At 39.6% G+C, this 21039-nt stretch overlaps 1 protein-coding gene across 1 annotated transcript in view; it reads left to right on the top strand.

Annotated features, from left to right (window-relative positions):
• Positions 1 to 21039, top strand: part of FBN1 (fibrillin 1) — a 236803-nt gene that overhangs the window by 177034 nt on the left and 38730 nt on the right. The window contains exons 37-46 of the mRNA XM_032174648.2: positions 463 to 585; positions 895 to 1059; positions 3128 to 3196; positions 3293 to 3418; positions 4968 to 5090; positions 5750 to 5908; positions 8732 to 8803; positions 12290 to 12415; positions 16262 to 16384; positions 20091 to 20216. Of these exons, the coding sequence (XP_032030539.1) occupies positions 463 to 585; positions 895 to 1059; positions 3128 to 3196; positions 3293 to 3418; positions 4968 to 5090; positions 5750 to 5908; positions 8732 to 8803; positions 12290 to 12415; positions 16262 to 16384; positions 20091 to 20216 (1212 nt within the window). The remainder of the gene's footprint in view (positions 1 to 462; positions 586 to 894; positions 1060 to 3127; positions 3197 to 3292; positions 3419 to 4967; positions 5091 to 5749; positions 5909 to 8731; positions 8804 to 12289; positions 12416 to 16261; positions 16385 to 20090; positions 20217 to 21039) is intronic.

The raw sequence follows: 21039 nt of genomic DNA, 5'->3' as shown, positions 1-21039 counted from the left end.
TCCCAGGTTCATGCCATTCTCCTGCCTCAGCCTCCCGAGTAGCTGGGACTACAGGCACCCGCCACCACGCCTGGCTAATTTTTTGTATTTTTAGTAGAGACGAGGTTTCACTGTGTTAGCCAGGATGGTCTCGATCTCCTGACCTCGTGATCTGTCCACCTCGGCCTCCCAAAGTGCCGGGATTACAGGCGTGAGCCACCGTGCCTGGCCCAAAGTTATATTTTATCCTGATGACAAATTTGAATGGTAAATGTGTTCTGGGGGAAGACAACCAAAGACTATACCATATTTCCTTCCTGAGGGGTTTTATCTCTGAAGTGGCAGACTGCATTTCTAGATGTAGTTATAACTAGTAGCTTTAAAATACTTGTTTGGAGCTCTAGATTGGGCCCTGTTCTTTTATGGTGATGTCTGCCTACACCGGCTCAGGTGATAACTCCACTGCTCACTGTTCGGTTTTAGATGTGAATGAATGCCTAGATCCAACCACATGCATCAGTGGGAACTGTGTCAACACTCCAGGCAGCTACACTTGTGACTGCCCACCTGATTTTGAACTGAACCCAACTCGAGTTGGCTGTGTTGGTAAGACCTTAAAAACTTTTCACAGAAGCAAGCATACCGTGTATTATTTTGAAAACAGCACCAAACATTCCATTCTCAAAGTTTACAAAATGAATGATACAGAAATTTAAACATTTCCTGACTCTGCTTTAGATTCAGATATCTTTTCCATAGGGAAAATTCTCGGTAGTGTATAATGTTCATGGGCACTTTTTAGTTTCTCAGTAAAAGTAAATTATGGCTTTTGAACAGTTCCTGAAATGAGTTTGAATTTTCAACCCCAGTGGAAAGATTCTGCCTGACGCTTCTGTGTTTCTACATGGTAAATAGATACCCGCTCTGGAAATTGCTATTTGGATATTCGACCTCGAGGAGACAATGGAGATACAGCCTGCAGCAATGAGATTGGAGTTGGTGTTTCCAAAGCTTCCTGCTGCTGTTCTCTGGGCAAAGCCTGGGGTACTCCTTGTGAGATGTGCCCTGCTGTGAACACATGTAAGTGGACATCCTCCTATTTATTATTATTTCAACTCCAGCCAGTTCTCCTTTCTAGATGAGAAGATAAACCTTTTCTACTCTTAGATCAGAGAAGAAAGATCAGTCCTCTCAGCCCTGTAGAGGGGACCTTATTCCCAATTTGAGAGTCAGAAAATATTCCTGGTTGGCTCACACTAAAAGATCGGGTAGGGCAGGTAACGTCTCACTTCTGTGTAAGTGAAAAGCAGACAGCATTACTTTAAAGATTGTCCAGACTAGGTCACTTGAACCATGTTGCTTACCTTCCAGGGACACATTGATTATCTCTCCTCTTCTCATCTATCTCTCCTCTTTCCATAGTTTGGAAAGCTCTAGGCCAGACTCAGTGTCCCTGGGTTTAAAGAGAAGCAATTAGTTAAGCAACTACAAAATGGAAGATTATTCCATTGTTGTGGTGTGGCTTGAAAGAAAGCTTTAGCATGTGATTGTAAGGACATACAAACTATGTCTTCTAAAAATATAAAAGGGTTTTCATTTTTCCAAGTGTGTCCTGTATTATGGTTCAGAATTAGATGTAGCTTCTTTGGCAAAAGTCAGTGGCTACCGCTTATAGCGTATATTGGGACAGGTTTGGATTCTTGTTTTGCTGAAGGGTCATTTATTCAATTCTTCTAAAAATATTTGTTGAGTACCTGAGTGTGTACTCTGGATGTGCAAAGATGAGTTAGACTAGATCCTGCTCTTCAGGAGAATACAGCATAGTAGGCAAATTATGACCTAAACATAAGCGCTGTAATTCAAAATAGGCCTCAGAAAGAGAAGAAAGAGCAGGCACAGTGCTGTGTTGGTACAAAGAGCGCACCTGGTGCAAATTAGTACTCCACTACTTGTCACCCGTGTAACCTTGGGCAAGTTCCTTAGCATTCATAAAATACCTCATAGGATTAAATGAAATCACCCACGCAGAGCACCCAGCACAGGGGTGAGTGCTCAGCCGGCGCCTCCTTCTTTCTTCTCTTCAGAAACGGAGGTCAGTTCTGCTTGGGAGAGGGTGGTGAGCCTTCGAGAAGGTTGTGACATGAAAGAAGAAACTCAAAAAGTATGGATGATTGCGGAAAGAGGAGAACAAGTCAAAGAGGAGGACTGTTCATTTCACTGGTGTCGAAGGGGGCAAACTAAGACACTTAACTGGGGGAGTCAGCTTCGTAGATTAGTAATAGTAGCAAAACAATAGATATCCACACCACACCAGATCTGGACCAGAGTCAGAACCGGAATATGTACATATAGGCATGTGTACATATAATTTCAGGAAGCCAGGACAGGGATTAGCAGATCTGGACAGACCATGACATTACGAAAGAACTGATCTTATAGATCCTCACTGGGATGATGCAGCAGGTTACAGACATTCTTATTCACATGTCCTGTACATATCACTGTCCTGGTGCATGCCACTGAAATAAATGTTTCTAGGTAAAATACTTGGATGAAAGAATTAATGGGGGAAACCCAAGGACACAATAGAAAGTTGTTTTGGGAAACCAAGAGAATCAATATTGCCACCCATAGAAACAGAGGCGCAAGAAAGGTCTCTAGTCATTAAGGAGAGAATTGGGATGGGAATCAACAGAGAACAGCTTTTCCTAAGGCTCTGTTTGGAAAGGGTTTTGGAAAGAAGCCAATTAAGATTATTAAGGGAAGCTGTAATTCCCAGAAAGTAAGGCTGAACAGAACGTAAAAATGAAGACGAAGTTTTTCAGAAAATAAAAAGGGAAAGAAAATCTGTAAAAAGAAATAAGGGATGAAGGTAAGGGATGAAACAGTCCACACGCATATAAGACCAGGGAGTGGTTAGAGTTCAAGGACTGAGGACAGTGGCCTTGCATTGGGGACACATAATAAAAACCATTGGAAAATGGGAAGTGTACACAAAGGTGTTAACTTACTTCAGACGGGCAGAGTAACAACTAAAGATTCCTGAAAGTGAACATTTTCAGTTGGATATGTCAGTATTTCTCTTGAGGATACTATTTCTAAAAACTTTAGATTCAGAACAACTCAATTTGAATTTTTGTTTCAATAGCCGAGTACAAAATTCTTTGTCCTGGAGGGGAAGGTTTCCGACCAAATCCTATCACCGTTATATTGGAAGGTAATTGTGTTTCCTTTGTCTTAAAGCACACATAACTTGAATTTCCTTGGGTTTATTTACAATGCTAAAGGAATGCCTTTGTTTTGATTTTGACAGATATTGATGAGTGCCAGGAGCTACCAGGGCTGTGCCAAGGAGGAAAATGTATCAACACCTTTGGGAGTTTCCAGTGCCGCTGTCCAACCGGCTACTACCTGAATGAAGATACACGAGTGTGTGATGGTAAATGGTCCTTGTAGGATGATAAGGTCTTGCAGATATCAAGAACTGACCTGCAAAACCAGAATATGGTTGCCAGGAAAGTAGAATTTAGCAGCGTAGCACAATGGTCTAAACACAAACATAGCCAGGTAAATATGTCACACGTGTGGCAATTTGGACTAATGTTACTCAAATGATGTCATTTCTGGTAAGTTCTAAATCTCCCTCTTTTCCTGAGAAAAACAGAATCTTATTCTGCTGGATCGTAGCCTCATTTATGCTTACAAAAGAGTTTTCCACGCTCTTCAGAAAAGCCATTTTTCACGAGAGTGGCACAGGTCCCATTTCAGTGCTACTTCTCTATTTGGGGGAGTTCTGGGCCCTCTTCTTTTAATCCTTCACCACTTATCATTGGTGCTCATGTATTCAAATAAGCTTCTCCTAGAAGGCGGCCCTTTGGCTTTATGCTATGAGTGGTGGCCCTTGTTCATCCTGTGTTACTGGAAAGGTGGAGAATATTAATCACTTACAGGTTTCAGAGTACTTCGGCCATGAGCCATGGTTTTCATCTACATGGAGGAATCACACAACTGTTTAGGAAAGAGACCTCCTTGTGCTCTGCATAAGAAATATTCCCCTGGCTCTTTAAATGCCTTATTAGGTCACCCAGACAATGGCAACCTTATTGAGTATTAGTTGAACATCACAGTGTATATGGCACAGCTCTAAGACCCATAGAGTTAACAAAGATTAGAATCAACTCCTTCATTTGGAAGTGGGGAGAGGATGTGAAATATGCTCCATGCTGCCTTACCAATGCAGATTCATGAAGCCAGCTGTTAATGGCTTTGGGATACTGTATACCCTATCATAGATTTTGTGAACATAAGAAGCATACTTGTCTTCCTAAGAGATATTTGGTATTTTAATTTCTCCACATTTCTATCTCTGCCTACCTTTGGGGATATTATAGGTTCATTTATTAGGAGACTCATTATTATATTTGATATGCCTCATGTCAGAAGGCAAGAGTTCCTTTTCTTTTTTGTTTTTGCTTTTTGTTTGTTTCAAGACAGAGTCTTGCTCTGTTGCCCAGGCTGGAGTGCAATGGCATGATCTTGGCTCACTGCAACCTCTGCATCTAGGGTTCAAGCAATTCTCCTGCTTCAGCCTCCTAAGTAGAGTAGCTGGGACTACAGGTGTGCACCACCACTCCTGGCTAATTTTTGTATTTTTAGTAGAGATGGGGTTCACCGTGTTGGCCAGGCTAGTCTGGAACTCCTGACCTCAAGTGATCCATCCACCTTGGCCTCCCAAAATGCTGGGATTACAGGCATGAGCCGCCATGCCCAGTGAAGAGTTCCTTTTCTAAAACCCTCTTTCCTCAAAAGGCACACATTTGCAAAGAGAGAGGACACGGATTAATGAAATACCTATTTTTGTTATCTTATTTGAAAATACCCTATAGATTGTCTCCTCTATTGTCAACATTCATATTGACATTAAGTATCAGGCCATTCCAAAATGTGAAGTTTTCATATTCACATACCACTTTCTCTTTGGATTATAGATGTGAATGAATGTGAGACTCCTGGAATCTGTGGTCCAGGGACCTGTTACAACACCGTTGGCAACTACACCTGTATCTGTCCTCCAGACTACATGCAAGTGAATGGGGGAAATAATTGCATGGGTAAGTCCAAGCTCTTCTCGGTAATGCATGTTTGGTTCTCATCTACAAAGAGGAAGAGAGCTCACAAGTTCATCACCTTAGGGTGATGTTACTCATCAGACTGAGTGCTGGCATCCCTTCACTGTCTTGTTAGGAGCCTCTTCCCCTGTAAATCATTACTTGGCATTTTTTCACCACCACGGGTGGGTGGTTGGGAGTTTTCTCTAAAATGTAATGTTGGAAAATCCCAAACAACAGTTAATAGTACTTCTTTTGTTTGACTTTTGGGTGTATCTTTGTACAATTATATTTACAGCACTGACCTACAGTATTAAAACATCATGAGTCGGAAATGAGAAACTTACTGCCAAATGGCAGTAGAGAATTGTTACTAGGAGACTGGGCAGAGAGTCATTTAAAGTTTATTAATGCTACAGCTATATAATGACTTAGTTCTGTGGCATGAAATATCAGGGAATGTATTTGTCAAAGTCCTTTTTCTTGTAGCAGCGTAGGTAGCTAGAAAGTTGTGTAAGAGCCAGTTTTTTGTGTCCTTATCAAAGTCAAGCTACAATACAACTCAAATGAAACTTGCTTGTTGAGTATCCACTTAGAAATTTGTTGTGATTTCCCACACGGCATCACCAACCCTCCAATCCTTTTTTTTACCTCCCTTCTAGATATGAGAAGAAGTTTGTGCTACAGAAACTACTATGCTGACAACCAGACCTGTGATGGAGAACTGTTATTCAACATGACCAAGAAGATGTGCTGCTGTTCCTACAACATTGGCCGGGCCTGGAATAAGCCCTGTGAACAGTGTCCCATCCCAAGTACAGGTGAGTTTTAGTTTCTCCATTATCAAAAATATAGGTTGAAAACTTACCCATGAATTGTTGGGGAAATCAGTCTCAGCGAAGGAAGCAAAGTGTGCATTGTTTTATCTTTACAGGGAAAAAAATGGCTCATGATTTAAATTCACAGTTGGAGCTGGTCATTCCCACCGCACATTGCGTCACAGAATATGTTTTCTAATGTATACCCTAATACGTAACCAGACTTGTAAACTTAGCATATCACAAAAATATAAACTATAAACAGTGTTCTCATTGTTACTGAATTCTTCATGTATCTAAAAGACTGTAAACATTAGACAAATCAATGTGACAATAAGGGAAACGTAATTCCTTGTCTTTTTACTTATTTAAAGCTAAACTCGTTCCAAAAATAATTAAAGGCAGCCTACAAAGATGTAAATGTTAAACAAGAAATAAGCATAAGGCAAATAGCAAACAAGAATAAGAAAGATAGAGCCAGGAACAGGACTAATACACAAAATTCAAGCCGGGAATTCCTACACACTTGCCTGAAATAAGCAATAATTTTAGCCCCAAATTTTCTAGCAGCTCCTATGAAAAGGGAGATGTGATCAAGTACAAAATTCTCAATGACCATAAAGAAAACTCAAAATGAAAGGAAAGTGCAACTTTTCTTGATATTGAGATCCGAGATAAATTTCTTCTTATATTCTCATAGAGAAAGAAACTAAATAATATTTGTCTTAAAAAAAAAAAAGGGCTAAATTGCATCCTTTGAGTAGATAAAGACATTAGTGTACTGTTCTTATATCATATGGTATATGCTGTGCATTATGTATGTGATGATGACATCATTTGCCAAGATTATGATTTGGGTTAATTGAAATTATCATGCAAGGAATTGATTAGGGGATTCTATAAAGGGAATCCTACACCATTTTCCACAGTGATATATAAAATATTAAATCTGTTGTTTGGCACTACTTGACATTGCATGCAATAGAAAATTCTTTTTTAGTAAAATGTATTATTCCATCCATTGTTTACTCCAGAAACAATATAATAACCACCACTTAGAATTCTGATTTACCTCCACCCTGCAAAATGTTTCTAGACCAGGGCTTGGCAAAATACACCCCGTGGGCCAAATCTATCCCACCATCTACTTTTGAATGGCCTGCAAGCTAAGAAGGATTTCTACATTTTAAATGGTTGGAAAAAATCAGAATAGTATTTCATAACATGAAAGTTACATGAACTTCAGATTTTGTTTCCCATAAATAAAACTTTATTAGAGCACACTAATTTATTTCCATATTGTCTACTACTGCTTTCATGGCAGCATTAAATAGTTTTGATGACTGTACAGCCTGCAAAGCCTAAGATATTTACTCTCTGTCCCTTTATTAAAAAGTTTGCTGACCCTTGATCTTGAATAATGGCCTTTACAACTTTAGGTGGTACTTACCTGTTAGTAAAAAATCTGAAGCTTATACACACCTGGTGTGCATTTATATGTAAAAGTCTATGTGTATATATCTATGTATGTGTGTATGTATTTGTTTTCAATTATATTGAAAAATACGTTTATTATTTTTCTGAGCTGTTCTAATATAAAGTGTACACAAAATTAATTTTTTTTAAAGATTAGATTTTTCCAAAGATAGATAGAAGTCCTCGCATTTTCTTTTTTATCCTAATGGATTATTGCATATTCCTGTGGAGACCACTTTGGAAACCCTTAGTATAGACTAACATTTACTTTTAGAAATGATTGCCTGAGTTTTGAATATCTACATACTCTTGTGTAGAATGCAAGATTTCTTCTTGATGTTGGATATTCACCAAATCCAGTCATGGCTTTTCATTAGCTATGAAATCTGCGTATATTTTAAGGGTCCCTGTAGTTTCTTTGGGTGACCAATGTCAGCTGGCATTACAGTGTTGGAAGTGAACACTCACAGATTAAGGAAACAAAACACAAGGAGAATAACATGCTATATTTTGATTAAAATACTTCCAGAAATCTTTTACTGATTTTCACTGAGTGTGACCAATAAGGCAATGGCCATCTGAAGCTTAGATTGATACCATACCTTACCAGTTACAGTCATGATCTGGACTTACAAAATCTCACAGTTAGAAGGGACTGCTGATAGAATTTAGTTCATCCTTTATTATCTGTTAAATTTGACTAATTCAAGTGAGAGAAAGACAAAGAGAGACAGAAAAGGAGAGAGGGAGAAGGGGAGAATATGACAAGAGCTGTACCAAATGAAACTGGTGAAGGTTGGTTGATTGACCCAAATTAGTCATTGATAGATCTGATGTCAAGAATGTGGCTAGATTTGCTATGGTCTTCTATAATCTACTGAGAAAATGGCTTTTGTACGTGTTCCTCAAACCCTAGATCTCTTAATGCAGAGTAGAGAGAGGCACTCTTACCAGTCCCTGAGTTCAGAGCTGAATAACATCCATATTGAAATCCAAACTCCTACAGGTAGACTCATGTGAATGAGTGGTATGTGATCTGGGGATCTCTACTTCTCCTTCATTATCACGTCAACATTAGATCATTTTTTCTTCAATATTTGTCTTACAGGCAAGATTATATCTGTAGGAATTTTCAGGAATTTACAGAAATAATCTGTAAATGATTATTTATAGATTGAATAAATATATTAAATTTATTCAATTTAAAATAAATTTGAAGAATTTATTTTAAATTCTTCAAACTACAGACAAATACCTTTCAAGAATGCTTACAAAATAATCTTTTTCAGTCCAATTATTGTTCTTTGCTGACCCCTATCCTCCCATCCCGCCTTTGTTTAATCATTGCAGATGAGTTTGCTACACTCTGCGGAAGTCAAAGGCCAGGCTTTGTCATCGACATTTATACCGGTTTACCCGTTGGTGAGTCACGACGGCATTGTCAGAACTTTCTGGTTTTTTGCCTTTGTGTTAACAACAGGAGTACACCATTATTTTCTCAGTTCCCATTTTTTTCTTAAAGAAAAAAAATGTTAAACAATGCCTTTCACTTTATTGAAACACTGATTCTTAGTTTGAAACAAACTATGCAAACACCCTGTGCAGCTCCACCTAATTGGCAACAACATTTGTTGTTCATGATTAAGGGGATTGGAAAGCTTTTCCCAAAATTACAATCAAGCATAGTTATACCAACCTTAGGCATCAACATGGGGAGAGATTCTGGGAGTAGGGCCAGCTGATATTTGATTTGACTGTAATTCTCAATCCTTCCTTCTGACTAAGACCAGGTTAATTGACTTTTCACACCAATCCTTACATGTAGAGTGTTTATATAAGATCCTTTCGTGGATCAATTTTATCTTACATGGAATCTCCTCAGGCCATCTGCTTTGGGAATTTCAGATGTAAAATAAAAATCTTTGCAGTCTGAGGCCCTGCCTGGTAAATGAAGCAGAGAACACAACATTGGGAGAGATGCTTGTGCAAGATTCAGAAGTATTGCACAGCACTCAGCCAGTGCAGGCAATGCCCTTGTGGTTTAAAACCAAATAACATAAAAGTAGATGGAAAGCTATTGCATTCTCTGAGTTTTTCCCTGGTGTGATTTATATGCATCCTTAGATGCCCTCTTAAGTCTGCACAGTTGTGTCTAGTAGCAAACATCACCACTTGCTTTATTCCACCTTATTCATAATAAGTAAACTAAAATCCACATCAGCCTTTCCAGTGACCTTGTTTAAGAAAGCAAGAGTCTGGTCCAGCAATCAGCCTGGCTCCCTTAGTGCCAGATCCATATGGCTCCACAGTCTCGTCCACGTCCAAAGAAACTTCATGGTTTGGAAAGAAAAACTGCTAAATGACATTGGCATGGAACACCTGGCCCTAGCTGCTTTGTTTTTCCCCTTCCCAAAACAGATCTTTTAACCTCCCTAGAATCTGCGATCCCAAGATAAGTGGTCTGTAGTGGTAATGGTTCTCCACGGACCGACCAGGCATGTACCCCAGCAAGGCTGCCCTCCAAGGTTGGCAGTAAGCAAAGACTAGAAACAACATTAGCGTTGTCCACTAGGAGAGCTGGAAAGGCTTCAGACTTCATCTAGTCCAGATGCCTTGCTTCATATTTGAGGAGACAGAGGCCCAGAGAGGGGAAGGGACTCACCCAAGGCCACCCAGCTGATTAATAACAGAGCTGGGACCAGAACACAGTCCTGACTCATGGCTTAGTTTGCTTCTAGCTCATGAAAACTGGACATGTGATATTTAGCTATATGCTTATTGTTACCAAATTCCACCATGACAAAATATTTAGATGACTGAAAAACTTTGTTTTATTTAAGCTTTATACTCGCCTTTTGGAAGATCTTATGATTGTTGGCATGTGGAGTCCATTCATATAGGGTTAAAACTATAGCATGTTTGTCAATCTTGTCTTAAAATATAAACTTCACTAAGTTGAAGTTCAAATAAAATCCTGACAGGAAAAGAAAATATAATTTTTAATATATCCTTTTGCTATTTTACACCTAACAATGGCTGGAAATTAGACTCAGCCTGTTATTGTTAAACTTGATAATAATATATCACTTATATTTAAAACAAATGAATGTGAATATGATGTTTCGTGTTCTAACCCACAATGAATGAATGGCATCTGAATTTGTTTTTTGTTTACTTATGATACACAGTTGTGATGTAACTTTACATGGCTTTTATATGACATGAATGACAAAGGTGTGAAAGATCTAAAGACATAATTGCGTGTATTCAAAATAGCAATGAACCCTTTGAGATTCTAAGCTGTCTCTTTTCGTTAAATAGGTCAATTTTGCCTTCACACGAAATCAAGCCCTTTTTTAAAAAGGGTCTAAAATAAATCTATGACATCAAGTTTCTCCTTTAAAACAGATTGGTTATAGAGTGTGGTTCTTCTAAAATTGCAGCAGCTCTTGTGGGCTCCACTTCAGTCCATGATCATCTTCTCACAAAGTATGCAAGCAAAGTATGTACCTTGCAAAGGCTCCTGACTATAATAAGTAAACAACATATCTCAACAACAGTCATAGAAACTAGTGAATTGGAAGACTTTGGATTGTAGACCAAGGCTTTGCCTACCTCCCAGCTGAGGTGTTTCATCAAACCCAGCCAAGGGGCTGATGGAAGGGCCCTCCAGGATAACAAAAGTGTTGATGACAGTTCTGTGAAGATTGTATTAGGGTGATGCAGGAAATTACCATAATACGATCTTCCCTTATATGATAAGGGAGGCAGGATGTCCTGTTAACTGAGTCCCAGTGTCAAATCCTGACTCTGCCTTTCATTGGCTGCTTGGTCTTGGGCAGGTTATATCCTGTGGCTTGGCCTCACTTGCTTCATCTCTTAGTTAGAATAGTCATAGTACCGAGACCATCTCATGGGGTGGCTGTGATAATTCAGCCAATAAATACAGGTTAGATGCTTGAGAAACATACCAGGCATGCAGCAAATGAGATACTGTCACTATTAATACTATTACCATTATTATTACTATTACTACTCTTATCCTAGAGGGTACTTCAGTGGTCAGGAGTTCTGAGTGGGTAAGACAGAGATGGGACCACTCCAGGCTGGTGAGGTGTCCAAAGTCTGTCTCCATAGCTGGCCAGCCCTGCCTTAGCAGCCTGGGTCCTGGCCGTGTTCTCACTCTTGGTCCTATTTTAGTGCTCACCAACACACTGCCAGACACTTGCTCTTAACTGAACAAATTTGAATTGAGCACTTACTACCTGTCATGTAGAGTGCTAAGGAACCATAACACAGTGATGGAGAGCCAAGCCCAACTCCCAGCCTTAGGAAGCACACATTCTACTGCGACAGTTCTTCCTCGGTGCTGACCTTGTCTTCATTGTCAGCCCCGGCCCAGCTGACATCCCCACACCTGACTTACCTCCTTTCTAAAGCCACATGAAGTAGGAAGGGGGAGTTGAACTGGAATTTGAAAGATCAGAGTTCCATATGACCATGTGCTCCTCTGCGGTTCTTTACCAGCTCACCTCTCCCTTTTCCCTAAATATAGGCACACTTGGGTGGAGAGGCTGTTTTCTCTTGACCATCCCTTCTATTCTACTCATCTGGTGTATCCACAGTGCCCAGAGGATACAAAGATATCTCCTACCTGTACAAAATTGACATTCTGAAGCAAAACCCAAAACATATATTTTAAATCCAGTTAGACTTACGTCTGGAAAGTGGTTTAGTTATCTCAATTTGCTATTCACTGATGTCCCCTATTGCCGTCACCACCACCCCAACACACACACACACACACACACACACGCACGCACGCACGCACGCACTTTCCATCTTGTCTTACCCTGCTCAGGGATCATGTGCTGTCCTGTCACTCATGAATGACTACTCTGTCTCTAGATATTGATGAGTGCCGGGAGATCCCAGGGGTCTGTGAAAATGGAGTGTGTATCAACATGGTTGGCAGCTTCCGATGTGAATGTCCAGTGGGATTCTTCTATAATGACAAGTTGTTGGTTTGTGAAGGTAAGTGGCATCGTGACTTTATCATATCCAGAAAAGAGCTAACTGATGAGCTACCTAATGATACACACTTGGCGAATTTCACAACACTGAAATTTCAGAAATGCATTAAGCTCTAGAAATAGTAAAGGGCATGGTGTGGAACAACATGAAATTTCATGCAAAAAAAAAAAAAAATCACTAACTTCAGTGGAAAAACCAGGAGGCACATTCCCAGCCCCCTTCCCCCAACACACAGTGTGTTAATATTAGACTTCCCAGCTGATATGAAAAAGCTTTGAGTTCCTGGGTGTGTCACATAGATTGCTTTTGTTTCACATTGCTTGAAAATCAATATGAGTGGACAGTCATGCTAGTTGACTCTCAAAATCACTTCTCTTCCAGACAGAGACTTTGCTACTCCCAAGTGAAAACAAGGTTAATGCAGATATTCCAAATGCATGAGAGAATTCCAAATGGCAAGAACAGCAAATTTGATTTTATATGAAGAATGTTGGCATGCACATGTACTTATTTCATTTTCAAATTACCTCCTGTTGCCATGTATATGTACTGTGATTCGGAGCATTCCTTATAGCACTTCATATTTTTTCCTACATCTGGGAAAGATAGTTCTCTTACATTTTAGTAAAAGGGACATTACTGGTTATTAAATATACCATGTGCCCAGGATAGTTGGAATAATTTTCTATTTAATACTTACACTTCAGGCCTCTTGCAGTTTTTATTCATGTTAGAAAGGGTTATTACCCCTTAGAGCACATATTATAGCACATATGTCAACATTTTAATGTTAAAAAAAACTTTTTTGTCTAAACTGAAGACAACTTATATACCACAAGTAAAGTTATAGTCCTAACCACATACTTGTTATGTTCCTCTCACCAGGCTTTCAGTTACTATGGCCAAGTGGGCACATGTCCCTTACTCTGCCTTCTGTATGAGTTAGTGGGAATAGGGTAATAGCCATTCCGAGCCTTCCTAAGAAGATAGCCAGTTCAGACCTTGGCCTGAGTCCCTGGGCTTTGGGAAGCCATCAAGGATCAGGTACCTGGAGAGGAAGCGCGGATGTGGGAGAGGGAACCCACGGCAGATGATCTTACAGTGCTAGCGTTGGCTGCCTCCCTCACAGCCACCTGCCTGTGGCATTTTCCTCCCCACCCTTCCCCTCAGAGATCGCTTTGATGACTACTGTACCCAGGTACCTTTTAACCACTTATATTTGCTGAAGCAGCAGCCCTTGGCCAGAACCCATAGACAAGACCACCCATGACCACCATCTAGACCTTGCTAGATCCATGAGATTAGACACATGCAGCTGTACCAATGCAAGGCATTTTGCTGTCAGGGTAGCATTCTGTGGATATTGAGATAACTAAGTGCTCCAACTTCTGATTTCCGTTTCACAGAATATCCATCTTCAGGGTGAATGTTTAATCCAGGGTCAGCTGCTTCCTAGCATACTCTTAGCTCTTAGAATAGGAAAATGAATGTTGAGTGCATACATGCCTCAGCAACGCTGAAATTGGAATGGATTGCAGAAGTGATTTAGGGAGCTTCCACGCCTCTGCTCTCGCCAAGTAGCCACATTATCAGATGCCATATCAGAGAAGTGCTTGTCTGTGACACTACTGAGTTTCTCCAGTGGCACAATCTGCCCCCTGTGTTTCTATATATCCTGAATTCAGAGCAGGGCAGATCTGGCGAGTGAGGTGGTGCTGGGTCCCTTGTAACTCAAAGCAGGCACACTCCTGCTCCTGTGTCTGTTGCCCAGAGAGGCACAATCCACCCACCTTAGACAGGAACCCCCACTGACTGACTGACAGTCCTGAGGGTTTTCCACCACAGAATCACACCCAAGAGGCATTGGCTGATGTATTTGTCACCCCCTTGTAGGAACTTCTTTGGCCGAGCCAACTTCTGTGTAAAAGCCCAGAACTGGTGCTAAGGGCCAAACCTCACCCGTAGTATAGGCCATCCCCTTTACTGGACTTAGTCTGAATTAGATTGTTCCACTGGAGCAGGGAAGAGGGAAACATGTATTTTGCCCCATGATATAGCATGGACATGTAGTAACTTTTGTGATGTCGTGAATTTGAACTATATTAGTATCTGGTTTTTTTTGTTGTTTTTTGTTTTTGTTTTGTTTTGTAGACAGACAACCCCCTAAGCAAAGTCAAAACTCTGGAACACACAATATCCATTATCCAAAATCTTTTCTGTTTTAATGAGAGTTGGTTTGTTTTCAGTAGTTTTATGATAACTCCCATGTTAGGTTTTCTTGATTTGATTGCCTTGTGGTAGTAATTTGAGCAGGTGTCTCTACAGCCCTGTACCTCAAAGCACTCTCTACAGACCAGGAGCACCTGCATCAGCTGGGAACTTATTAGAAATTCAGACTCTCAGGCCATTTCCCAGACATGCCAAGTCAGAATCTGCCTTTTAGCAAGATCCCAAGTGATTCATGTGGACTTTAAGATTTTAGGCATTCTGCTCTTGCAGCCTTTCAGACAATAGCAACCTTATTGAATCATAAAATCCAGATCTTTGAGTAAATACAAGGCTTCCTAGGATATTAATCTATACCCATGTCAAGTGCTGGCCCTAGCAGCCGAGTTTCATGACTTGTTTTTAGACATGAGCATCATCAGAGTCCATATGTGGTCATAAATCAAGCCTTGCATTTATAAATATTACTGAAGTGGGAAAGTTTAGATAATGGGCTTTCGGTCTTCCTTTCTCTCTTTCTTTTTTTTTTTTTTTTTAATAGACTTTATTTTCTAGTGCAGTTTTAGGTCCACAGCAATATTGAGAAGAAGGCACAAAGATTTATCATGTATTCCCTACCCCTACATGTGCACTGCCTCCCCCATCATCAGCATCCTCCATCAGAGTGGTGCATTTGTTACAATTGAATCTCCGTTGACATCATTATCACTCGGAGTCCACTCTGATGATTTACATTAGAGCTCGCTCTTGGTGTTGTACATTCTATGGGTTTGGAAAAATTTATAATGACATGTATCCACCATTCCATAACTATTCGTAGAATAATTTCATTGCCCTAAAAATTCTCTACGCTTTGCCTGGGTATCCCCTAATCTCCCCTAACCCCTGGCAACCACTGATTTTTTACTGTCTCCAGAGTTTTGCCTTTTCCAGAATGTTATATGGTTGGGATCATGCATTATGTCACCTTTCCAGATTGGCTTCTGATTCACTTAGTAATATACATTTAATTTTCTTTTGTCTTCTTTTTTTTTTTTTTTTTTTTTTTGACACAGAGTTTTGCTCTTGTTGCCCAGGCTGGAATGCAATGGCATGATCTTGGCTCGCTGCTACCTCCACCTCCCAGGATCAAGTGGTTCTCCTGCCTCAGCTTCCCAAGTAGCTGGGATTACAGGTGCCCGCCACCATGCCCAGCTAATTTTGTATTTTTAGTAGAGACGGGGTTTCACCATATTGGTCAGGCTGGTCTCAAACTCCTGACCTCAGGTGATCCACCCGCCTTAGCCTCCCAAAGTGCTAGGATTACAGGTGTGAGCCACCGCACCTGGCCATATTTAATTTTCTTCCATGTCTTTTCATGGCCTTATAGCTCATTTCTTTTTAGTGCTAAATAACATTCCATTGTCTGAATGTACCACAGTTTATTTATTAATTCACCTATCGAAGGACATCTTGGTTGCTTCCAAATTCTGGCAATAAATAAAGCTGCTGTACGCATCTATGTTGTCTTTTCAATAGAACAGATCAAAATAGAATATAAATTTGTTTTCATGTGAGAGGCTTTATTGACTGGACACCAGATTCTGTTCTCCTTCGAATTCAGTTCTCTTCTGCTCATAGATATTGACGAGTGTCAGAATGGCCCAGTGTGCCAGCGCAACGCCGAATGCATCAACACTGCAGGCAGCTACCGCTGTGACTGTAAGCCCGGCTACCGCTTCACCTCCACAGGACAGTGCAATGGTATGTAGTGCCCCACAGGCTGGACATGCCTACCCAAAAGTTTGTCTTCATGAAGCTTCAGATATCTGGATTTATTTTCAGATAGTTAAGCTGAAGAATATATGAGTTAAGATTTAGATTGATGAACTCTAATATTAAGCTAAATTGGAAAAAGGGATATTGTCAAAATGTCCAAACACTTAGCTTTTTAATCCTCTTTCTGGATGAGATATTTTCAAAACAAGAAGTAAATCATTCACATACATAGATTTCATATTTGCCTATCTGCTGCCCTGCCTGCAAACACTCACCCCCACACATTACACACACACACACACACACACACACACACACACACACACACACACACACAATTATGCATACACACACTCCCCTAAGCAACATTTAGGACCAAATGATTTTTTTCCTTCCACAGAATCCCTCTCAGAAAGGTGAGGTTTTCACCATCTTGGCTACATAACCCAAATCTAGACAGTGAAGCTCTCCTGAGCTGGGTCAGATTAATCTGCAGAAACAGAACAAACAAAACCATCACTTTTCTTCCCAGTCATCTTACAGGGAAAGGGTCACCCACTGAAGGCAGCAAACATCAACAGCCTTTATTAGCTATTTATACCCATGTCCCCTAGAGATTAGATGTTTTTGGTGTTCACTTTTGTCAGGGATGTGATAGAAATAGGAAGCACATTGGCATGTTATCAACTTCAGTGCATGGTGAAGTTATTCGGTATCTGATGGTATCTTGTAGCCAGTGGTGTGAAAATTTAAAAGACTGCTGTTTCAGCCCAGAAGCAAAATAATATCTCAGAATGATTTTCTTGTAAGTTTTTAAGTAATTCTGAATCTGTATATTTAGCAAAAATCACTGTATATTTAGCAAAGCAAATCATTGTATATTAGTCAGGAAGAATGTGTTATTTTGCTCACAGTTCATTTCACAGGGGGTTTCCTGGATATTTTATGCATTCGTGAATGAAACAACACAGGGGAACGTGGTCAGATTGTCCTTGGATTTCCTTGCCTACCAGTGATTAAGTGGTAGGAAGTGCACTGTTCTCTTTAGGGTATTTTGCATTGTTTTATGAGACCTTGGTGGGAAGAGGGTGTAATTGCCAAACAAAAAATCACACTGAGAATCAAGACTTGTTTTGTTGAGTTTAAAGGAACATGTGTAAGTATTTAGCATTTTGTCAACAGAGCTGTTGCTGTCCGTGTATTAAAAATACAGGACAGGAAAAGCAGGGACGTCTCTGATATGAACCACAATACCCTAACGAAACTTGGCATTGATACCACTTCCCTGCATTTTGCTCGTAATTTATATTTCTTTAGAACTGGATGAAATAATTCTAGTCAAAATAAAGAATTGCTGATAATATAGAATGAGTCATTTCATACCATTTCACACTCAGGTAAGAAGTGGGACAGAGCTATTTATAGATCAAGATAAGACTTTCAGCCGTAGCCTGCTGGAGCTTAAGCCCTTTACTGTTTTCTTATAGGACACTGTCATACATAAAATGCACCCAGCTGGAAGTGTTGTGAGTGAGCATCACTTGCAGCCAAAAGCTTGATTTCCTTTATTCATTGAAATCCTCAGAAGAAAGGGAATTAACTTGCGTTTTGCAACCATTCAGCCAGTTGGGTTGAAGACTTCATTCTAGAAATGTCTTTATTTATGTCTTACTTTTAAAATACCTTTAAATGCTATTTTATACTTGGCATTTTTTTTCAGGCGTGCTGAAAAGTACTCCTTTTTGCGTCTGTTTAAGATGAAAATAACTAAAACTTTCTGTCCATCATGAGATCTTTATTTGAATTCATAAGCACGTTATTTCAAACCCCAAATCACACATGGCCATAGCACCCACCTTATTGCTGAGAGAGCTGAGAGAACAATTAGATATCTGAGCTCAGGATGCTAGTCTGACAGCAGAAGCTGGATGGTTAGAGCAAATGCAACCCCCTTCTGAAATGTCTTGCCCCGCTAAAGACAAGGAACAGTTTCTTCCCAGCTACTTCCTTGTGGTTTCCTCTCTCTCTCTGTTGACTGTTGGGGTTTCTTTCCACAGTAGCCTGTTCAGACCTCCTATCCCAACCTCAAATATGATCATCTAAGAGTTCAAATTCTGGTGCTTGTAGAAACCTAGATTTCTGCTCTAGTTTTACCAGTAGAACTCCAAAGTACTCTCCATATTTCATTTTTCATTTATTTAAACCATCATGAAATAGGGCAATAGATGAAAGGAAATTCCTAATTGGGGATCCCTTTCTAATAAGATCCTTAAGGCTCTCCATTTCCTTGTGGAACCCAGATATGAGACAGACCTTGTCCCCAGCATACTTCCAGGTCCAGCCCTACCTGAAGGTGCCAAAGTTTTGGGCCAACTATGGTAGGACCTGAGACACCCTTCCTCAAGATCGGAAATCAGTCTCCTCTACCTATACTGGGAAGCAGTTGGCTCACTTTAAATCCATTTTCTCAAATGGGAATAATCATAATTTGTTAAATAGCATTTCTGCATAGGCTAGTAGTAGTTCCTAAGCTGCTGTATTTCAATTTCCCCTCATAATGATATACTCAACTTCACTTGGAACTTCTAAATGGTATGATGATTCATCTACGAAATAGGAGATAATCATAACAATGGCAGCCCAGACACATGAGATGGAGGAGATCTCCATGATTCTGGCACAGGCAGGGTTGTTGTGTGCAGCCAAAAGTATCCATTCATGATTACTGTGTTCTGAGTAGACATTGCAGGCAAACAGCAAGTCTGGATTATTTAACTAAGAGCAAAATGCCATCTGCCCTACAGCATCTGCAGCAAAGATGACACTCCATTTGCTTTCTTCTGTGACAGTAGGAAAATCAGAATGGCACAGTGCTCTTCAAAGTACATTTACTCTAAACATAGAGCTTTAAAAAATTAGAGACATAAGTTGGCATATAATTGTGTCATATGTGAATTCATGCGTTAAATTCTGCCCCTCAGATAGTCAGATTTCAGGAAAGCAACAAAGATTCAGTTGATGATAAATATAATTTAGAGCTTAAAGACTGGCAGAAGTAAGATGAGAGGGCTTCCTTTTGAACGGATGAGAGTAAAAAGAAAGAGGCAGTGTTCAGGTTGTCACATGCTAAAAGGAGCCCTGTATAGACGTGAGTACTTGGTGAAGATTGAACCAAAAGTTACAGGAATAAGACAAAACAAAGAGATGCAACTTGAACAAGCGACCATGTAGGTTGTCCATCAAGAAAAACTTAATCTTAGTCATAGGATTTGACTTTGATATAAATTTCCAAAGGAAGCCATGAACTATCCATGACTTGAGGCACTAAATCTTGACTAGACAAAATACTTCAATTAATTCCACAGTCTGTGGTGCTGTGTAGGCTGATAATCAAACAGAAGATCTTCCCAGCTTGAATTTTTCCCCCATTTTACTTCTAAGTTTTCTCATCTTTCAGAATATTTTTTGATTACTTACCCTTGTTTTTTTATTGTGTCGTGTATTGTTAACATACCCTGACTATGCCTGGTAAATGAGAGTAAGTTTTAATCCATTTTGATGCAAAAATAAATATATCTGTTTCACAACTTAGTTTAGAGCTAGGATTACTCCAGAGAACGATAGCTAGAAGCAAGTTATTCAATTATGTTTTGTCTTCTAAGTTCTCACTTAAGATGCTTTTTATTTACAGATCGTAATGAATGTCAAGAAATCCCCAATATATGCAGTCATGGGCAGTGCATTGACACAGTTGGAAGCTTTTATTGCCTTTGCCACACTGGCTTTAAAACAAATGATGACCAAACCATGTGCTTGGGTAAGTATGCAATTATTATTCTTTTTTTAATATGCTATTGAAAACTTCATTTGAGTCTAAATATAGATAAAATTTAATACTAAGTCTTTTAGTAGTATTTTTGCCATATACAAAACAAAAACACGGACAGATATGCAGCAGTGATACCCTATTTAATCTTTGGCAGTCTGAACATGATAAACCTCTTTTATTCATTTGGCTGTCAGTTTAGAAAAAATTGACTAAGGGGTAAATTGAAAAAGATATTAATACAAAAAATATTTTATTAATGTTAATAGACTATTGTTCATATGTAATATTGATGTGGATTTCCTTTTGAGTTTTTGAGTATGAGATGACCATTTTCTTGAGAAGGGTTTATGGTGTGTACCAGATTCTCAAAGGCAAATTTGTAAATCCTACAAAGGCAAAGAAAAGTTAATCATTTTTCTAGGGGAAAAAGAGCTCAGGATTTTAAATCTCTTCCCTGATTTCTCTAGTGTCAGGATGCTGATTTAGAATAAACTTCAGTGTGTAATGAATCATTTTCTCCTTTTCCTTCCTTTCTTTTTCTACTTTAAAGCAATACCATTAAGTCTTTTGGGGACATTAAGAACATAAATCAGATTCACAGCTGAAAGAACAATTAATATAGTAATGTTTAAGTCCTTGACTTTGGCTATGACTGGGTTCATCCATTTGGGAACATTCTCATAAAGTTGTATCTTCTCCAGAGTAGTGACAAGAGCACTGACAGCCCTGCTCATCACTGGGCAGCTAACCTGTGCAAAAGCTATGATGACCCTGCCCAACTTTCTTTCTACATCTCTCACCTGAATTTTCT

The sequence above is a fragment of the Hylobates moloch genome, unplaced genomic scaffold (assembly GCF_009828535.3).
Source record: "Hylobates moloch isolate HMO894 unplaced genomic scaffold, HMol_V3 SCAFFOLD_14, whole genome shotgun sequence".
Lineage (NCBI taxonomy): Eukaryota > Metazoa > Chordata > Mammalia > Primates > Hylobatidae > Hylobates > Hylobates moloch.
This window is presented reverse-complemented; position numbering and strand designations above follow the sequence as displayed.